Below are 22,335 nucleotides of genomic sequence, written 5' to 3' on the forward strand. Positions count from 1 at the left end.
GTGCATTCAAGGCTTGTTGGTCTAGGGCAGGGGTCTCAAACTGGTGGCCCTCCAGCTGTTGCAAAACTACAAGTCCCATGAGGCATTGCAAGGCTGACAGTTACAAGCATGACTCCCAAAGGCAGAGGCATGATGGGACTTGTAGTTTTTCAGCAGCTGGAGGGCCGCCTGTTTGAGACCCCTGGTCTAGGGGTATGATTATCGCTTAGGGTGCTATGCCTGAACTTTTGCAGTGCCCTTGTCTACTGCTCAGCCTAGCCCGGGAAACCAGCCAACATAGGCAAGCAGCTTTCGGCTCGTTGGTCTAGGGGTATGATTCTCGCTTTGGGTGCGAGAGGTCCCGGGTTCTTTTACTTATTTTTATAAAATGGACCCCAGATCATCATCCTTTTCCTAGAAACTTGTGTTTTTCCTATACAATGATGAAGTCTCATCTTAGTGTTCGGATGACCCGGGGTTATATGTAACAGAATACCTATGGAGGTCCATGTCCCGAGTGTCCCCCATTATCCCTCCAATGTATAAACAGGTATCCCTGGTCCTCACGCATTCTGCTCCAGACAAATTCAACGTATCAATGTGCCCAGGGAGAGGTGTATTGTATCCATAACATTGCATGTTTAATAGACAACCCGGAGAGGAGGGAGAAGGAGGCACCAATAATCATTTATGGATGGCTATAAAATATGGAAATGAAAGCCGTACATAGTCTGTAAAACCCAAAATGTATGCAAAAATTATATTATTGTCCCCCTTCAGGATATTTATACATACATCGCATTGTCATGGTTGTGCGGGAGGAGGGGCACTTGGTGTAATGATGATGTAATGTATATGTATGTACAGATGTCCCCCATCCCTCCTCATCTCCTGTCATTGTCACCTCTGACTGTCCGGTAGCACTATGCTGAGCTCTGCCTGCCTCCTCACCCTGCTGTGCCTCCAGCTGGCACCCCCTATACAAGGTACCCTCCTCCTCCAAACCAATGCTGTAAAGGCTTTTTCTATGGCTTTGAGGATCAATGATGCAGGAGATGTTTCTTGGCTGGATGATGGGGTCATATGATGAGTTCTGTGGGTGATGGGTCATGTGATGGGTACTGTGGGTGATGGGCCATGTTACGGGTGTTCTGTAAATTGGATTATGCTATGGGTACTGCTAGTAATAGAGGCATGCTATGGATGCTGTGGGTGATGGGGGAAATGGTATGGGTACTGTGGGTGATGGGGTTGTGTGATAAGTATTGCAGGTGATGGGGTCATGTGTTAAGTATTATGGGTGATGGGGTCATGTGATAAGTATTATGGGTGATGGGGTCGTGTGATAAGTATTGTGGGTGATGGGGTCGTGTGATAAGTATTGTGGGTGATGGGGTCGTGTGATAAGTATTGTGGGTGATGGGGTCATGTGATAAGGATTATGGGTGATGGGGTCGTGTGATAAGTATTGCAGGTGATGGGGTCATATGATAAGTATTGTGGGTGATGGGGTCGTGTGATAAGTATTGCGGGTGATGGGGTCGTGTGATAAGTATTGCGTGTGATGGGGTCGTGTGATAAGTATTGCGGGTGATGGGGTCGTGTGATAAGTATTATGGGTGATGAGGTCGTGTGATAAGTATTGCGGGTGATGGGGTCGTGTGATAAGTATTGCGGGTGATGGGGTCTTGTGATAAGTATTGCGTGTGATGGGTCGTGTGATAAGTATTGTGGGTGATGGGGTCGTGTGATAAGTATTGCGGGTGATGGGGTCGTGTGATAAGTATTGCGGGTGATGGGGTCATGTGATAAGTATTGCGTGTGATGGGGTCGTGTGATAAGTATTGCTTGTGATGGGGTCGTGTGATAAGTATTATGGGTGATGGGGTCGTGTGATAAGTATTGCGGGTGATGGGGTCGTGTGATAAGTATTGCGTGTGATGGGGTCGTGTGATAAGTATTGCGTGTGATGGGGTCGTGTGATAAGTATTACGGGTGATGGGGTCGTGTGATAAGTATTATGTGTGATGGGGTCGTGTGATAAGTATTATGGGTGATGGGGTCATGTGATAAGTATTATGGGTGATGGGGTTATGTGATAAGTATTGCGGGTGATGGGGTCGTGTGATAAGTATTGCGGGGGATGGGGTCATGTGATAAGTATTGCGGGGGATGGGGTCATGTGATAAGTATTGCGGGTGATGGGGTCATGTGATAAGTATTGCGGGTGATGGGGTCGTGTAATGGGTGTTCTGTATAATGGACCATGTTATGGGTACTGCTGGTGATGGAGGCATGCTATGTTTGCTGTGGGTGATGAGGGCATGTTATGGGTGTTGTCGTTAAAGGTCCACCCCTGTATGAACCCAGATCTATAGGAGGCCTCACTTGTGCTGTATGTACTCAGCTCTATAGCATACCTCTCCTGTATAGATTTAGGCCTACAGAAGGTCTCTCCTGTATATACTTAGATCTATAGGATGTCTCTCCTGTATAGACTCAGATTTATATAAGGTCACCTCTGTACAAACTCAGATTCATAGAAAGCCTCTGTATAGACTCAGGTCGTATAGGCCTCTTTTATATAGGCTCAGATCTATAGATAAGAGTCCTCTTTTACATAGGCTGGGATCTATAGAAGGCCTCTTTTGTATAAGCTGAGTTCTGTCGGAGGCTTCTCCTGTATAGACTCAGATTTATAGGAAGTCTCTTGTATGGACTGATCAATAGAAGGCCTACTTTGTATCGACTCAGATCTATAGAAGGCCTCTCCTGTATAGACTCAGATCTTATAGAATGCCCATTTCATATAGACTGAGATCTATGGGAAGCTTCTTTTGCATAGACTCAGTTCTATAGAAGACCTACTTTGTAAAAACTCAGGTCTTTAGAAGGCCTACCTTGTATTTACTCAGATCTATAGGAGACCTCTCCTGTATGGACTCAGATCTGTAGAACCGCTCTCCTGTGTGGGCTGAGATCTATAAGAGGCCTCTCCAGCATAGACTCCGATGTATAGAAAGCGTCTCCTGTATGGACTTAGATCTATAGGATGCCTCTCCTGTATGAACTCAGATCTATAGGATGCCTCTCCTGTATGGGCTGAGATCTATAGGATGCCTCTCCTGTACGGGCTGAGATCTATAGGATGCCTCTCCTGTACGGGCTGAGATCTATAGGATGCCTCTCCTGTATGAACTCAGATCTATAGGATGCCTCTCCTGTATGGGCTGAGATCTATAGGATGCCTCTCCTGTATGGGCTGAGATCTATAGGATGCCTCTCCTGTATGGGCTGAGATCTATAGAAGGCCTCTCCTGTATGGACTCCGATCTATAGAAGGCCTCTCCTGTATGGACTCAGATCTATAGGATACCTCTCCTGTATGGGCTGAGATCTATAGGAGGCCTCTCCTGTTGAATTCAGATTTATAGGATGGCTCTCTTGTATAGACTTAGATCTCTAGGAGACTGATCCTGTATAGACGTTAGATCTGTAGAAGGCCTCTTACAGATAGACATTGGTAGACTACTCCTCTTGTATAGACAAATCTATAGGACTCCTCACATATAGACATACATGTATAGCACACCTCCTATATAAACACAGCTCTGTGGGTTATATATTCTATATATCCACCAATGTATCTCTTACTCTTATACTGTATACTATCTTCCTGCTGTATATCCATTGAGGTGTGCCATGACCAGCTCCCATCTTCCCATAGCACAGTGTATATAGGACAATAATGGCATTATGGTAGGGATGAGTGCCCCATGCACCTCCATGACTAAGCCCCATGGATAGGACGAAACGTGTTGGTGTGTGTGGCTGGGACTGAGATAGACTGAGGCTGATACCACCTCCTTGATGTCTTGGATTGCCTGGTGTGCGGCTCATACATAGCTCATACTCACCAAGCTAAGTTCCGTTTGCTGGAGGTTTGTTAAACCCAGTCTGAAATCCTGACCTTGAAATCAGCACCAAACCCCAGTGAAGTGTGTGGGTCTCGAATCTTGTTACTTTCTCTGGCCTTTGTAAAGGTCGGTTTGCAAGCTTTTGAGAAAAGAAGGACGTGGCAAGCTGGACCCTTCCATGGCAGACATGTACCAATGCAAAAAGAATTAAAAGAAGCAAAATGTAATGATGAGTGTGTCTTTAATGAGCCTTAAAGGTCATCAATAATACAGACTTCCCATAAATAACAGGCCTGGGAGATGCCTTAAAGTGGTTGTAAACCTCAGACATGAAATATGAACATAGCATATCCCTCTATAGTGTGCACTTGTCTCAGTCCAGAGCACTAAGTGTCATTTCTCTCTGCTGCCTCCTTCCTCTGCCTTAATGAGTCGATTCTTACGTTAAGTTTTTCTGACACCGGGAGAAAAATGATGATGGGGGAGCGAGCTCCAGCACACAACCTGAGATTAATAGCCTCAACTCACTTCCTGTGTGAAAGGGGGGGTGTCCCTCCCCTCCAATCAGCTCCCAGAGCTCTCATCACTGATGTAACTTCAGCTCTCCGCCCCCTGCTTTTCAGAGCCAAGAGATCCTGTGCAAAATTCTGCACTTTCAATGGATGTAGTAGAAAGATGGCTCTAGATAAACAGGTACAACTGATGTAGGAGGATTTGTTTCACCTGAGACTAGTCACTTCACCGGGAACATTGAAGGGATTACAATGACTTTAAACCAACACACCAATATGATTCCCTGCAGCAAGAAAACTATTGACATTTGTGTGTTGGGTTCCCCCTTAGAAGTCATCAAGCAGATAAACCTTGGATATGGATTTTGAAAGGCAACCCACTTTCTTGAGGGGACAGTACATATTCTGTACAAAGAAATGGTGTGGGTATCCCCCAAAGACTTCATACAAGAGCCTTGTCCTTGATGTTTTTAATTTATTTACTTTATGCCTGGGTCTCTCCACAAAATCTATGCAACCTGAGTGGGTGGCCAGGAAAGGAGAGGGCAGTGAACATGCACCCCCATCCTGTCACAGGCTCCTCCCATGAACATAAGTATCACAGGCTCCTCCCATGTACATAAGTATCACAGGCTCCTCCCATGTACAGAAGTATCACAGGCTCCTCTCATGTATAGAAGTATCATAGGCTCCTCCCATGTACAGAAGTATCACAGGCTCCTCCCATGTACAGAAGTATCACAGGCTCCTCCCATGCACATAAGTATTACAGGCTCCTCCCACGCACATAAGTATCACAGGCTCCTCCCATGTACAGAAGTATCACAGGCTCCTCCCATGTACAGAAGTATCACAGGCTCCTCCCATGTACAGAAGTATCACAGGCTCCTCCCATGCACATAAGTATTACAGGCTCCTCCCATGCACATAAGTATCACAGGCTCCTCCCATGTACAGAAGTATCACAGGCTCCTCCCATGTACAGAAGTATCACAGGCTCCTCCCATGTACAGAAGTATCACAGGCTCCTCCCATGTACATAAGTATCACAGGCTCCTCCCATGTACATAAGTATTACAGGCTCCTCCCATGTAGATAAGTATCACAGGCTCCTCCCATTTACATAAGTATCACAGGCTCCTCCCATGTACAGAAGTATCACAGGCTCCTCCCATGTACAGAAGTATCACATTCTCCTTCCATGTACATAAGTATCACAGGCTCCTCCCATTTACATAAGTATCACAGGCTCCTCCCATGTACATAAGTATCACAGGCTCCTCCCATGTACATAAGTATCACAGGCTCCTTCCATGTACATAAGTATCACAGGCTCCTCCCATGTACATAAGTATCACAGGCTCCTCCCATGTACAGAAGTATCACAGGCTCCTCTCATGTACAGAAGTATCACAGGCTCCTCCCATGTACAGAAGTATCACAGGCTCCTCTCATGTACAGAAGTATCACAGGCTCCTCCCATGTACAGAAGTATCACAGGCTCCTCCCATGTACAGAAGTATCACAGGCTCCTCCCATGCACATAAGTATTACAGGCTCCTCCCACGCACATAAGTATCACAGGCTCCTCCCATGTACATAAGTATCACAGGCTCCTCCCATGTACAGAAGTATCACAGGCTCCTCCCATGTACAGAAGTATCACAGGCTCCTCCCATGCACATAAGTGTCACAGGCTCCTCCCATGTACATAAGTATCACAGGCTCCTCCCATGTACATAAGTATCACAGGCTCCTCCCATGTACATAAGTATCACAGGCTGACCATGTACATAAGTATTACAGGCTCCTCCCATGTAGATAAGTATCACAGGCTCCTCCCATTTACATAAGTATCACAGGCTCCTCCCATGTACAGAAGTATCACAGGCTCCTCCCATGTACATAAGTATCACAGGCTCCTTCCATGTACATAAGTATCACAGGCTCCTCCCATTTACATAAGTATCACAGGCTCCTCCCATGTACAGAAGTATCACAGGCTCCTCCCATGTACATAAGTATCACAGGCTCCTTCCATGTACATAAGTATCACAGGCTCCTCCCATGTACATAAGTATCACAGGCTCCTCCCATGTACAGAAGTATCACAGGCTCCTCTCATGTACAGAAGTATCACAGGCTCCTCCCATGTACAGAAGTATCACAGGCTCCTCTCATGTACAGAAGTATCACAGGCTCCTTCCATGTACATAAGTATCACAGGCTCCTCCCATGTACATAAGTATCACAGGCTCCTCCCATGTACAGAAGTATCACAGGCTCCTCCCATGTACAGAAGTATCACAGGCTCCTCCCATGTACATAAGTATCACAGGCTCCTTCCATGTACATAAGTATCACAGGCTCCTCCCATGTACATAAGTATCACAGGCTCCTCCCATGTACAGAAGTATCACAGGCTCCTCTCATGTACAGAAGTATCACAGGCTCCTCCCATGTACAGAAGTATCACAGGCTCCTCCCATGTACAGAAGTATCACAGGTTCCTCCCATGCACATAAGTATTACAGGCTCCTCCCACGCACATAAGTATCACAGGCTCCTCCCATGTACAGAAGTATCACAGGCTCCTCCCATGTACAGAAGTATCACAGGCTCCTCCCATGTACAGAAGTATCACAGGCTCCTCCCATGTACATAAGTATCACAGGCTCCTCCCATGTACATAAGTATTACAGGCTCCTCCCATGTAGATAAGTATCACAGGCTCCTCCCATTTACATAAGTATCACAGGCTCCTCCCATGTACAGAAGTATCACAGGCTCCTCCCATGTACAGAAGTATCACAGGCTCCTTCCATGTACATAAGTATCACAGGCTCCTCCCATTTACATAATTATCACAGGCTCCTCCCATGTACATAAGTATCACAGGCTCCTCCCATGTACATAAGTATCACAGGCTCCTCCCATGTACATAAGTATCACAGGCTCCTCCCATGTACATAAGTATCACAGGCTCCTCCCATGTACAGAAGAATCACAGGCTCCTCTCATGTACAGAAGTATCACAGGCTCCTCTCATGTACAAAAGTATCACAGGCTCCTCCCATGTACAGAAGTATCACAGGCTCCTCTCATGTACAGAAGTATCACAGGCTCCTCCCATGTACAGAAGTATCACAGGCTCCTCCCATGTACAGAAGTATCACAGGCTCCTCCCATGCACATAAGTATTACAGGCTCCTCCCACGCACATAAGTATCACAGGCTCCTCCCATGTACAGAAGTATCACAGGCTCCTCCCATGTACAGAAGTATCACAGGCTCCTCCCATGTACAGAAGTATCCCAGGCTCCTCCCATGCACATAAGTGTCACAGGCTCCTCCCATGTACATAAGTATCACAGGCTCCTCCCATGTACATAAGTATCACAGGCTCCTCCCATGTACATAAGTATCACAGGCTCCTCCCATGTACATAAGTATTACAGGCTCCTCCCATGCAGATAAGTATCACAGGCTCCTCCCATTTACATAAGTATCACAGGCTCCTCCCATGTACATAAGTATCACAGGCTCCTCCCATGTACAGAAGTATCACAGGCTCCTCTCATGTACAGAAGTATCACAGGCTCCTCCCATGTACAGAAGTATCACAGGCTCCTCCCATGTACATAAATATCACAGGCTCCTTCCATGTACATAAGTATCACAGGCTCCTCCCATGTACAGAAGTATCACAGGCTCCTCCCATGCACATAAGTATCACAGGCTCCTCCCACGCACATAAGTATCACAGGCTCCTCCCATGTACAGAAGTATCACAGGCTCCTCCCATGTACAGAAGTATCACAGGCTCCTCCCATGTACAGAAGTATCACAGGCTCCTCCCATGTACAGAAGTATCACAGGCTCCTCCCATTTACATAAGTATCACAGGCTCCTCCCATGTACAGAAGTATCACAGGCTCCTCCCATGTACATAAGTATCACAGGCTCCTCCCATGTACATAAGTATCACAGGCTCCTTCCATGTACATAAGTATCACAGGCTCCTCCCATTTACAGAAGTATCACAGGCTCCTCCCATGTACAGAAGTATCACAGGCTCCTCCCATGTACAGAAGTATCACAGGCTCCTTCCATGTACATAAGTATCACAGGCTCCTCCCATGTACAGAAGTATCACAGGCTCCTCCCATGTACAGAAGTATCACAGGCTCCTCCCATGTACAGAAGTATCACAGGCTCCTTCCATGTACATAAGTATCACAGGCTCCTCCCATGTACATAAGTATCACAGGCTCCTCCCATGTACAGAAGTATCACAGGCTCCTCCCATGTACAGAAGTATCACAGGCTCCTCCCATGCACATAAGTATTACAGGCTCCTCCCACGCACATAAGTATCACAGGCTCCTCCCATGTACAGAAGTATCACAGGCTCCTCCCATGTACAGAAGTATCACAGGCTCCTCCCATGTACAGAAGTATCACAGGCTCCTCCCATGCACATAAGTGTTACAGGCTCCTCCCATGTACATAAGTATCACAGGCTCCTCCCATGTACATAAGTATCACAGGCTCCTTCCATGTACATAAGTATCACAGGCTCCTCCCATTTACATAAGTATCACAGGCTCCTCCCATGTACAGAAGTATCACAGGCTCCTCCCATGTACATAAGTATCACAGGCTCCTTCCATGTACATAAGTATCACAGGCTCCTCCCATGTACAGAAGTATCACAGGCTCCTTCCATGTACATAAGTATTACAGGCTCCTCCCATGTACATAAGTATCACAGGCTCCTTCCATGTACATAAGTGTCACAGGCTCCTCCCATGTACATAAGTATCACAGGCTCCTCCCATGTACATAAGTATCACAGGCTTCTCCCATGTACATAAGTATTACAGGCTCCTCCTGTGATACTTCTGTACATGGGATGAGCCTGTGATACTTCTGTACATGGGAGGAGCCTGTGATACTTGTGTACATGGGAGGAGCCTGTGATACCTGTGTACATGGGAGGAGCCTGTGATACTTGTGTACATGGGAGGAGCCTGTGATACTTGTGTACATGGGAGGAGCCTGTGATACTTGTGTACATGGGAGGAGCCTGTGATACTTCTGTACATGAGAGGAGCCTGTGATACTTCTGTACATGGGAGGAGCCTGTGATACTTATGTACATGGAAGGAGCCTGTGATACTTATGTACATGGGAGGAGCCTGTGATACTTATGTACATGGGAGGAGCCTGTAACACTTATGTGCATGGGAGGAGCCTGTGATACTTCTGTACATGGGAGGAGCCTGTGATACTTATGTACATGGGATTTTTTGTTTTTTATTTTTAAGAAATTGGAAAAGATTTCAAACAAACTTCTCTCACGTTGTCTTTATGGGGGATGTTTGTAGAATTTTGAGGAAAATAATGAATTCAATCCATTTTGGAATAAAGGTGTAACATAAAATGTGAAGCGCTGTGAATACTTTCCGGATGCTCTGTAATTTCCCTGTCCAACAAACTGCAAACCAACTGCGTTCGGCTCAATCTCAGGTCGATCGCAATCCGAAGCTCGTCCTCGATGATGAGTGGTGTCTCTGTGTTTTCTGTATCCTTGCTGCTTTGCATAATGTGTACACACTATATATACACACTATATATACACACTATATATACACACTATATATACACACTATATATACACACTATATATACACACTATATATACACACTATATATACACACTATATATGCACACTATATGTGCACACTATATATACACACTATATATACACACTATATATACACACTATATATACACACCACACAGCCGGCTGCTGCTTTGCATTGAGTCCCATCACTGGAGATAATGAGAAGATTTATTGTGAGTATATAAACACCAGCGGCCCAGCGATGCAAATATGCGGCATGTGGGCATTAAAGCCCACCATTTTGTCCACCTTAACCTTAAAACAAACAAAAAATCCCCTGCAAGGCAATGTCATAATGTGCTAGTATGCATCATATACTAGCACATTATGAGAGACTTACCTTAAAACAAAGCCATCCAACATTACACTGTCACCGCTGAGAGGGCTTTCATCTTCACCAGGTCTTCTTACCAGGTTTGCTTGAATGCAGGAGCTGCCGTTTATGGCACAGTATGCCGGACCTTCACAGCACATGCGCCAGTGAGGTCACCAGCTGACAGGGAGGACAGCGTGGATGCAGCCAGGTGGAGGGGAGGACAGGGTGGGAGCAGCCAGGTGGAGGGGAGGACAGGGTGGGAGCAGCCAAGTGGAGGGGAGGACAGGGTGGGTGCATCCAGGTGGAGGAGAGGACAGGGTGGGAGCAGCCAGGTGGAGGGGAGGACAGGGTGGGAGCAGCCAGGTGGAACGGAGGACAGGGTGGGAGCTGTCAGGTGGAGGGGAGGACAGGGTGGGAGCAGTCAGGTGGAGGGGAGGACAGGGTGGGAGCAGCCAGGTGGAGGGAGGACAGGGTGGATGCAGCCAAGTGGAGGGAAGGACAGGGTGGGAGCAGACAGGTGGAGAAGAGGACAGGGTGGATGCAGCCAGGTGGAGGAGAGGACAGGGTGGATGCAGCCAAGTGGAGGGGAGGACAGGGTGGATGCAGCCAGGTGGAGGAGAGGACAAGGTGGATGCAGCCAAATGGAGGGAGAACAGGGTGGATGCAGCCAGGTGGAGAGGAGGACAGGTTTGATGTAGCCAGGTGGAGGGGAGGACAGGTTTGATGCAGCCAGGTGGAGGGGAGGACAGGGTGGGAGCAGCCAAGTGGAGGGGAGGACAGGTTTGATGTAGCAAGGTGGAGGGGAGGATAGGTTTGATGCAGCCAGGTGGAGGGGAGGACAGGGTGGGAGCAGCCAGGTGGAGGGGAGGACAGGGTTGGAGCAGCCAGGTGGAGGGGAGGACAGGTTTGATGTAGCCAGGTGGAGGGGAGGACAGGTTTGATGTAGCCAGGTGGAGGAGAGGACAGGTTTGATGCAGCCAGGTGGAGGGGAGGACAGGGTGGATGCATCCAGGTGGAGGGGAGGACAGTGTGGATGCAGCCAGGTGGAGGGGAGGACAGGGAGGATGCAGCCAGGTGGAGAGGATGGTAGGTTGGATGCAGCCAGGTGGAGGGAGGACAGGGTGGTTGCAGCCAGGTGTAGAGGAGAGTAGGTTGGATGCAGCCAGGTGGAGGGAGGACAGGAAGGATGCAGCCACATGGAGGGGAGGACAGGGTGGATGCAGCCAGGTGGAGGGGAGGACAGGGTGGGAGCAGCCAGGTGGAGGGGAGGGCAGGTTTGATGCAGACAGGTGGAGGGGAGGACAGGGTGGATGCAGCCAAGTGGAGGGGAGGACAGGGTGGATGCAGCCAAGTGGAGGGGAGGACAGGGAGGATGCAGCCAGGTGGAGGGGAGGACAGTGTGGATGCAGCCAGGTGGAGAGGAGGGAAGGTTGGATGCAGCCAGGTGGAGGGAGGACAGGGTGGATGCAGCCAGGTGGAGGGGAGGACAGGGTGGATGCAGCCAGGTGTAGAGGAGAGTAGGTTTGATGCAGCCAGGTGGAGGGGAGGACAGGGTGGATGCAGCCAGGTGAAGCGGAGAACAGGGTGGATGCAGCCAGGTGGAGGGGAGGACAGGGTGGGAGCAGCCAGGTGGAGGGGAGGACAGGTTTGATGCAGCCAGGTGGAGGGGAGGACAGGGTGGATGCGGATAAGTGGAGGGGAGGACAGGGTGGGAGCAGTCAGGTGGAGAGGAGGGTAGGTTTGATGCAGCCAGGTGGAGGGAGGACAGGAAGGATGCAGCCAGGTGGAGGGAGGACAGGAAGGATGCAGCCACGTGGAGGGGAGGACAGGGTGGATGCAGCCAGGTGGAGGGGAGGACAGGGTGGGAGCAGCCAGGTGGAGAGGAGGGTAGGTTTGATGCAGCCAGGTGGAGGGAGGACAGGAAGGATGCAGCCACGTGGAGGGGAGGACAGGGAGGATGCAGCCAGGTGGAGAGGAGAGGACAGGGAGGATGCAGCCAGGTGGAGGGGAGGACAGGGTGGATGCAGCCAGGTGGAGAGGAGGGTAGGTTGGATGCAGCCAGGTGGAGGGAGGACAGGGTGGATGCAGCCAGGTGGAGGGGAGGGGAGGACAGGGTGGATGCAGCCAGGTGTAGAGGAGAGTAGGTTGGATGCAGCCAGGTGGAGGGAGGACAGGGTGGATGCAGCCAGGTGGAGGGGAGGACAGGGTGGATGTAGCCAGGTGGAGTGGAGGAGAGGGTGGATGCAGCCAGGTGTAGAGGAGAGTAGGTTGGATGCAGCCAGGTGGAGGGAGGACAGGAAGGATGCAGCCACGTGGAGGGGAGGACAGGGTGGATGCAGCCAGGTGTAGGGGAGAGTAGGTTAGATGCAGCCAGGTGGAGGGGAGGACAGGATGGATGCAGCCAGGTGGAGGGGAGGACAGGGTGGATGCAGCCAGGAGGAGAGGAGGGTAGGTTGGATGCAGCCAGGTGGAGGGGAGGACAGGGTTGGAGCAGCCAGGTGGAGAGGAGGACAGGGTGGATGCAGCTAGGTGGAGTGGAGGGGAGGACAGGGTGGATGCATCAGATGGAGGGGAGGACAGGTTTGATGCATCCAAGTGGAGGGGAGGACAGGGTGGGAGCAGTCAGGTGGAGAGGAGGGTAGGGTGGATGCATCCAGGTGGAGGGGAGGACAGGGTGGATGCAGCCAAATGGAGGGGAGGACAGGGTGGATGCAGCCAGGTGATGAGGAGGACAGGGTCGGAGCAGCCAGGTGGAGGGGAGGACAGGGTGGATGTAGCCAGGTGGAGGAGAGGACAGGGTGGATGTAGCCAGGTGGAGGAGAGGACAGGGTGGATGTAGCCAGGTGGAGGGGAGGACAGGGTGGATGCAGCCAGGTGTAGGGGAGAGTAGGTTAGATGCAGCCAGGTGGAGGGGAGGACAGGGTGGATGCAGCCAGGTGAAGGGGAGGACAGGGTGGATGCAGCCAGATGGAGGGGAGGACAGGGTGGATGCAGCCAGGAGGAGAGGAGGGTAGGTTGGATGCAGCCAGGTGGAGGGGAGGACAGGGTTGGAGCAGCCAGGTGGAGAGGAGGACAGGGTGGATGCAGCCAGGGGGAGTGGAGGGGAGGACAGGGTGGATGCAGTCAGATGGAGGGGAGGGTAGGGTGGACGCAGTCAGGTGGAGAAGGGGACAGGGTGGATGCAGCCAGGTGGAGAAGAGGACAGGGTGGATGCAGCCAGGTGGAGAAGAGGACAGGGTGGATGCAGCCAGGTGGAGGGGAGGACAGCGTGGATGCATCCAGGTGGAGAAGAGGACAGGGTGGATGCAGCCAGGTGGAGGGGAGGACAGGGTGGATGCAGCCAGGTGGAGGGGAGGACAGCGTGGATGCATCCAGGTGGAGAAGAGGACAGGGTGGATGCAGCCAGGTGGAGGGGAGGACAGGGTGGATGCAGCCAGGTGGAGAAGAGGACAGGGTGGATGCAGCCAGGTGGAGGGGAGGACAGGGTAGATGCAGTCAGATGGAGGGGAGGACAGGGTGGATGCAACCAGGTGGAGGGGAGACATATTGGAACAAGTATGTGGATAAGTAACACCAGGGATGGTAGTGCAGCACCCTGATTTTTAGGCAGGGTTGCGATCAAATGTATTTGCCAAGTGATAGTTGCCTTGGCCAATTGTTAGGAGGTCAATTGATTTTGCCCTAATTCTGGAGTTGCTGCACTTCTCTCTTTTGTCACTAGATGGCCGGGTAACTGGTGGCATTAGATAAGGCAAGGGCATTGGAAGGACAGATTAGGAATCAATGGGGTGTCTGAGCCAATGGGCAGGAATTTTCTTGGGTCCCTTGGCCTGCTGGGAGAACCTATTTATTTGGGTGGAGTCGGGTGATCGGGGTTCCGTGTCACCTGGACGGCTGTCTGGGTGGACGTGCGTTGTATGCCCGGGCTGCTAGGCCAGAAACCTAAGGCCTATCCTGGGGACATCTGGCCTGGTAGGCTGTCTGAGAGCCTATCCAGAAGTAGTGCAGGGTTGGGACTGCAGGCTTGTAGTCCAACCAGAAGTAAGGGTTCCACCGGCCGGGGAACCAGCCGTGGTCAGAGGTAGAGGGGAAGCTGTCGCCACTAAGGGACCATCCACCTTGTTACCAGGGACCACCGTGGGTAAGCTGAGGCCAGTACCAGACATCTCACCAGCCGGGGAAGAAGTGGGAAAGCATCAGCAAGTGCCAGGTCAGGGACCCAGTGGGACAGCAGAGGTGACGCTAGTGGGTGCCAAGCCAGGGACCTAACGGGTCAGCGGGGGGGGAAGTTTGAGACGTATTTGTGAATACCAAGCCAGGGACCCAGCAGTGATTCTTGAGGAAGATACGGAGTGCTAGATTGGAAGAGCTCAGGGGGTCCAGTGGCAGTGGATCAGTAAGTCTAGTGAAAGACTGAGGGCTCAGAGGAAGTGAAATTCTACAACAGGAGATTGTAGAAGAAGTGAAAGAGTTCATTGCAACCTTTGTTAGAAACTTTTACAAGACTGTTGCCATAGGAGACGGCATTCCTACTCATGCAGATGTGATGTCTGGCTAGATACCTTTCCCTGCATGGCTTTCTGCCTATAGAAGTCTCGGAGTCTGACAATTAACATTGCATCTACTTAAAGAGGAAGTGAACCCTGATGGGTGTTACTTCCTCTTTCATTCCCTGGAAAGGCAAAGCATAATGGACTACTATGCATCGCATCGCATCGCATCGTAGCCCATTATGTGTCACTTACCTGACACAGGAGCCAGTGAAGTCACCGATGTCCCCTGTAGTCCGGCGCATCCATCTTCTCGGTGGGGTCTCGCAGCTCCACCGCTGTCATTCGGCGAAGCCGCGATGACGTCACTCCCGCGCATGCGCATGGGAGCCGAGACGCGCGGCATTGCGCGGCATCTTCGTCATCGACTATGCCACGCTCAGTGCACCTGCGCACCGCGCCGTAGACAGCGGTGCCTGTCTTCGGGCAAATATCTCCTAAACCGTGTAGGTTTGGGAGATATTTCTTGGACCTACAGATAAGCCTTAATCTAGGCTTACCTGTAGGTCAAAGTGGTTTGTAAGGGTTTACAACCACTTTAACCACTTAACAACCGCCCATTGCCGATTAACGGCTTCAGGGCGGTTGTTTAACTCTGAGAGGCCGTTAATTAACGGCCTCCCAGAATTCTGCTCTTGCGCGCCCCCTGGGGCGCGCACACGAGAGCATCCGTGACCGCTGGGTCCAGTGGACCCGGTGCATCACGAATCACGGTAAACGGCCGCTCATCGTGGCCGTTTACCACGTGATCGCTCTGTCAAATGACGGAGTGATCACTTGTAAACAAACCGGCTCCATGTTATGACGCCGGTTCCTCCCTCCCCCTCTCTGTAGCATTCTAAAAATTACTGCGCAAATACCGTGCGAGATAAAAAGTTGCAAAGATCACCATTGTATTCTCCAGGGTGTTTGCTAAAAAAGAATATATAATGTTTTGGGGTTCTCTGTAATTTTCTAGCAAATAAATGATAAATTTTACATGTAGGAGAGAAATGTCAGAATTGTCCTGGGTGCTCCAGAACGCCTGAAGGTGCTCCCTGCATGTTGGGCCTCTGTATGTGGACACACTGTGTAAAAGTCTCACACATGTGGTATCGCCGTACTCGGGAGTAATAGCAGAATGTGTTTTGGGGTGTAATTTGTGGTATGCATATGCTGTGTGTGAGAAATAAACTGATAATATGACAATTTTGTGGAAAAAAAAAAAAGTAAACAAAAATCTTGATTTTGCAAAGAATTGTGGGAAAAAATGACAACTTCAAAAAACTCATCATGCCTCTTACTAAATACCTTGGAATGTCTTCTTTCCAAAAAGGGGTCATTTGGGGGGTATTTGTACTTTTATGGCATGTTAGGGTCTCAAGAATTGAAATAGGCCATCAGTGCTTCAGGTGTGATCAATTTTCAGATATTGGCACCACAGCTTGTGGACTCTATAACTTTCACAAAGACCAAATAATATCCACCAATTTGTACTTATTTTTACCAAAGATATGTAGTGGTATAAATTTTGGCCAAAATTTATGAAGAAAAAAATTACTAATCTGCTAAATTTTATAACAGAAACGAAGAAAAATTCATTTTTTTACAGAATTTTCGGTCTTTTTTCTTTTATAGCACAAAAAATAAAAAACCGAGAGGTGATTAAATACCACCAAAAGAAAGCTCTATTTGTGTGAAAAAAAGGACAAAAATTTCATATAGGTCCAGTGTTGCATGACTGAGTAATTGTCATTCAAAATGCGAGAGCACCGAAAGCTGAAAATTGGTCTGGTTATTAAGGGTGTTTAAGTGCCCAGTGGTCAAGTGGTTAAGGGTGTCCTGGCCCCAACCCTAGGGAACAAGACATTTTCAAAAAATATATTGCTATATGATACTTAAGTCCACTTACTGCGACAAAGTAGCCCATGATTAGTGGGTCCTACACTATCCATAGACTGGGAGATCCTGCATCTCTAAACCAAGGGAGCCATACACTCCTCTATATGGGAGAACGAGAGGTCTCCACCATGACACAGGTGGACACTAATGAGAGGCACTGGTGATGGCCCCAACCCTCTCTCCCACAGTTCTGTCCAAGATACAATAAATCTCTTTGCATTCAAGAAGTGTCTGGCGCCAGTGGCGCATCCAGGGTATAGCACATACGGCAAGTGCCATGGGCGCCATATGAAGTGGGTGCTTGTGAGTGGCTGGACCCCCCCCCAACATCGTCCTGTGCACGAGCGGCCTGCGCGCCCCCTGAGGGGCGCGCGCGGCGCGCTCTGTGATCGGCGAGTCTATGAGACTCGCCTGATCACTGATCCGAGCAAGGGGTCGATCCCGCCCCTTTATCACGTGATCAGCTGTCAGCCAATGACAGCTGATCATGTGATACAACGGAGCCGGTAATCGGCTATTATTCCTCCTCGTGCTGACAGCGTGAGGAGAAAAAAAAAGAGCCGATCACCGGCGGCCGTGATCGGGACATCAGTCCTGATCACGGCCAGCCCTGCCAGTGCCCACCTGCCCCCTGCCAGTGCCACCTCATTAAAAAATAAGTGCCCCCCGTCAGTGCCACCCAGCAGTGCCCATAGTGCCACCCAGCAGTGCCCACAGTGCCACCCAGCAGTGCCCACAGTGCCACCCATCAGTGCCCACAATCTGCCTCAACAACGGTGCTGCACCCCAGTGCCACATATCCGTGCCTATCAGTGTCATCTACCAGTGCCCGTCAGTGCCGCCCATCAGTGCCCAGCAGTGCCACCTATCAGAGCCACCTATCAGTGCCACCTATCAGTGCCCATCAGTCCCATCTATCAGTGGTACCTATCAGTGCCTCTTAGTGCCACCCATCCGTGCCACCCATCCGTGCCATCTTATCTGTGCCCATCTTTGCCCATCAGTGCCGCCTTATCTGTGCCCATCAGTACTGCCTTATCTGTGCCTATCGGTGCCACCTTATCTGTGCCTATTAGTGCCGCCTTAACTATGCCTATCAGTGCCCACCAGTGCAGCCTATCAGTGCCCACCAATGCAGCCTATCAGTGCCCACCAGTGCAGCCTATCAGTGCCGCCTCATCAGCGCACTTCAATGAAGGAGAAAAATTACTTGTTTGCAAAAATATATAACAAACTATAAAACATGATTTTTTATTTTTTTTTGGAACTTTTTTTGTTTAGCAAAAAATAAAACTCTGAGCTGTGATTAAATACCACCAAAAGAAAGCTCTATTTGTGGGATAAAAATGCTAAAAATTTCATTTGGGTACAGTGTTGTATGCCCGCGCAATTGTCATTCAAAGTGCATCAGCGCTGAAAGCTGAAAATTGGTCTGGGCAGGAGGGGGGTTTAAGTGCCCAGTAAGCAACTGGTTAAGCTATGTTGTGATTGCAGCCACGAAGGTTATAGCTCTGCTTTTGTCTCCTCTATAGGGTCAGCTTCTCTCTTCAGTGGCTTAACGTTTGTTACATCTTTCATGGAATCTTCTCCATCAGATGACACCCGGTTTGAGCTCATCTTGAATGGGATTGATTGTTGCGCCGCGGTCAATGTGAAAATACAGGGTACCAACTTCTTCCGGAGCGTTACCCTCCAGCAGGGAGAAATGGTCAACCTCGCAATTCCAACCAGCGCCATGCTCCATGGGAGTTCCATCTCCTCCGCAGGAGTCGTTGTGATTTCATCCAATAGCAGTATATCTGTCATCTCCAAGGTCTGGGGGACTGATGGCTATGATTGGTCATACGTCTACCCAGTGGATCTTCTAGACAAAGAATACTATATCATCACACCTGTCTCATCCTATAAGAGCAACGCCCAATTTGCCATAATAAGCCTGGACCAGCAAACTTCTGTCACAGTGACATTATCTGGTGGCTCTGTCACATTGCAGGGCATGTCCTTTACATCTGAAAATCCAGCAAGTTTCTCACTCTCACCCTACCAAAGTGCCCAGTTTCAGCTGCCTGGTGACCTCTCAGGATCCTTCATACAAGCGGATAAACCTATCGCTGTTCTGAGTGGCCATCAATGGTCCATTTATCATTTAACTTTGAAAAGTTTCAGCTCTGGCAACATCTTTGAGCAGCTGCTCCCCATAAGTAGGTGGGGGAGATCGTTTTTAGTGCCCCCGATGTCTACCCAGCTGCGGAATGCTAAAATCCTGGTGATGGTTTCTCAAACCACGAATCTGATTGTATATTATGGGTCTGTAGGAATGGCCTCTAACCGAATTTCGAAAGGAGTCACTTTTGAACAAACGATCAATGCAAATGCCCTCTGGATAAAGGCCAATCAGAATGTGATGGTCATGTTTTTCTGTTATGGAACTCTCAGTGCTTCAGGAAACCTACTCCTGAATCCCTTCATGTCCAATGTGATGGCCACCACCATGCTTGAGACTTCCCAGGTGGTCCATGCTCCCTCTGGCTTTACAACCAACCTGCTTGTAGTTCCCATCAGTAGCCAAAAGTCAAGTATAGTGGTAGATGGAATCTCACTCCCACCGAGCACCGCCTGGAATGACAATGATTTGAAGACACTGAATACCTGCTGGGTGGAGGTGACCGTCTCCCCGGGATCTCACTATGTTCAACAACTTTCAAATGGAGATGTCTGGGTCATGTCCTACAGCACTACTGGTAATTATGCTCTTTATTTTGCCATTCCTGTAATTGATTTTAGTATTGTGGTTATTCAACAGAAAAACAAGCTGCACGGCTAGGGTTGCCACCTGTCCAGGATTCACCCGGACAGTTCGGGTTTGGAATCATGTGTCCGGGTTTCAGACTGCCTGAAACCCGGACACATTATTTAGACTGGGCTATGGCTTCCCAGCAGGGTTGCTGCATGCAGTTGTCTAAGCTGAGAGTGTCAGGGTTCTCAGGTCACCCCTTACATCAGAGTTCCCCTTTACACCAGAGGTCACAGTGTTTCCCCTTACATCAGAGACCTCTCCATACATCAGAGTTCTCTGTGTTACCCCTTAAATCATGGCTACCAGAGCATCCTTTACTCCCCAGAGTTCTCCCTTACATCAGAGTCTGCAGAGTCCCCCTTATAGTGAAAGGGAACTCTGCAAGTTCACATGTAAAAGGGGGCCCTTGTTATTAACTTCATATGATTAGAAATGTTATTTAATAGCAAAATATATGTATAAAAACAAATTGCTGTGCGCCGCTAAAGTGTTCGGGTTTGACTTGAAGAAAAAGTGGCAACCCTATGCACAGCCTAAATAATTACTCTCAGGGCTCATTCGACTTTAACACATATTACAGAGCCTATCACTTTAATATGCTTTTGTGATGTGTTTTTGATGCTTCTGTGAAGCTTTTTTGAAGTTTTATGGAAGCTCGGCAAATGCCCTGTGAGTATGTTAAAGAGGAAGTAAACCCTGATGGGTGTTACTTCCTCTTTCATTCCCTGCAAAGGCAAAGCATACTGGACTACTATGCATCGCATTGCATCGCATCGCATCGTAGTCCATTATATGTCACTTACCTGACACAGGAGCCAGCGAAGTCACCGCTGTCCCCTGTAGTCCGGCGCATCCATCTTCTCGGTGGGGTCTCGCTGCTCCGCCTCTGTCATTCGGCGAAGCCACGATGACGTCACTCCCGTGCATGCGCACAAGAGCCGACACGCGCGGCATCTCCGTCGTTGACGCTGCCATGCGCCGTAGACAGCGGTGCCTGTCTTCGGGCAAATATCTCCTAAACCGTATAGGTTTAGGAGATATTTCTTGGACCTACAGGTAAGCCTTGATCTAGGCTTACCTGTAGGTCAAAGTGTGTTGTAAGGGTTTACATCCACTTTAAATTTCTATTTGTTTTAAAGGGGCTTAGTAGAACCCTTGCTCAGTAGTACCCCCACTCAACAGATCCCCAGCTCCTTAGCACCCATGTTCAGCAGATCCCCAGTGTACTGGAACCATCATTCACCAGATCCCCTGCTCGGTAGTTCCCCCAGCTCTGCTGATCGCCAACTGAGTAGCAACCCTCAGGTCTGCAGATCCTCTGATTTGCTGATCCTCCCCTCAATCCTGATCCTCCCCTCAATCTGGTCCCTGCTCACCTTCTGCTATATTGCTTCCATGCTGCACAGCACGTGTGACATCTGCTAGTTCCCTCCTGCGGCTCCCTCAGCTCTGCTGATTCTCTGCCACTCTGTCCTTTCTCTTTTCCGGTCCCCACTCACCTTTCACTATAGTGTTCCCATGTTGCACACCACGTCTGCCGTCTGCTAGGTGCTCCTCTCCAGTCCGGACCCCGCTCACCTTCCTGCTACTCCACGCTGCGCACCAGATGTGACGTCTGCCCCAGAAACTCCCAGAATATATGCACACAAACCGGAAGTGACAGCTGATGATGTCTTTCAGGTTCGCTTGTTGGTTTTCCCAGTGCATCCTGGGATATCTCATACCTGCAATATCTCCAAAACAAAGCAAAGCTAATGCTGAATAAAAGCCCCTCAGAAGCTTCAGGTGCTGTAAGCATGGGCGTCCGCAGCAGGGGCCAAGGGGGGTCAAGTGCCCCCCCCCCTGTAATCCCCAAGGTGTCTGCCGTAGCCGCCGCCATGCTGCATTTTTTTCACTTTTTTTTAATTTATTTTTTTTGTCCGCTGGCGGCTGCATCCTCCGCCCTCTCCGACTCCTATGGATCAGAGCGCTGGATGGCTCTGTTTACTGCAGCCGCTCTGTAACATGGCCCCGCCCCCTCAGACCTGCTCATGTGATAGTAAAGAGAATCAACGTTCCGCCTATCACATGAGCCGGTCTGGGGGGGTGGGGCCATGTTACAGAGCGGCTGCAGTAAACAGAGCCATCCAGCACTATGATCAAGAGAAGGAGATGCTGCAGGTACAGTCCGCCCTATGTGCCACAGTGCCTGGATAGGAGGATCAGGGGGGTATCCAACTTATTTTACTGTCTCCAGTTCACCTTGTGCTTCCCCTGCCAGTGCTCTCCTCTAGTGATGGACGAACTTCCGACGGGACGTTTCGCGAACGCGAAACGCGAACGGGCACAAACGTTCGCGAAAACGACCGTTCGCCGCGGGCTCCATTGACTTCAATGGGAGGCGAATTTCGCAAACCTTTAGGTCGAATTTGCGGCCACGGGGTAATTATTAGGGGGTAGCACGTAGTCCCACCACCTGGACAATAGCATAATACATGTATGAGGTGAATTTGGGATCGATAACTACAAGCATTTTTTTTTTATTTGGGAAATTGTTCTGACAATTCAGGACTATGGAGCTAATGAAGGCAATGGAGGAGAGGGAAGGTCAGGGACCAGGGTAGGCAAACAAGAGGGTGCAGGAGATACAGAGCACTGACAGCAGCACCGTAATACAGAGCACTGACATCAGCACCGTGACATACAGCGCTGAC

The 22,335-nt window shown here is 49.7% G+C and overlaps 1 protein-coding gene across 1 annotated transcript in view; it reads left to right on the forward strand.

Moving 5' to 3' along the window:
• The first annotated feature begins 18,358 nt into the window (after positions 1–18,358).
• LOC143975950 (IgGFc-binding protein-like) overlaps positions 18,359–22,335 on the forward strand; it is a 71,180-nt gene continuing 67,203 nt past the window's right edge. Inside the window, exon 1 of the mRNA XM_077478479.1 lies at positions 18,359–19,586. Within this exon, the coding sequence (XP_077334605.1) occupies positions 18,422–19,586 (1,165 nt within the window). The 5' untranslated portion in view covers positions 18,359–18,421. The remainder of the gene's footprint in view (positions 19,587–22,335) is intronic.

This window comes from Lithobates pipiens, unplaced genomic scaffold (genome assembly GCF_037356315.1).
Source record: "Lithobates pipiens isolate NorthernLeopardFrog02 unplaced genomic scaffold, aLitPip1_a1.2 Scaffold_13, whole genome shotgun sequence".
NCBI lineage: Eukaryota > Metazoa > Chordata > Amphibia > Anura > Ranidae > Lithobates > Lithobates pipiens.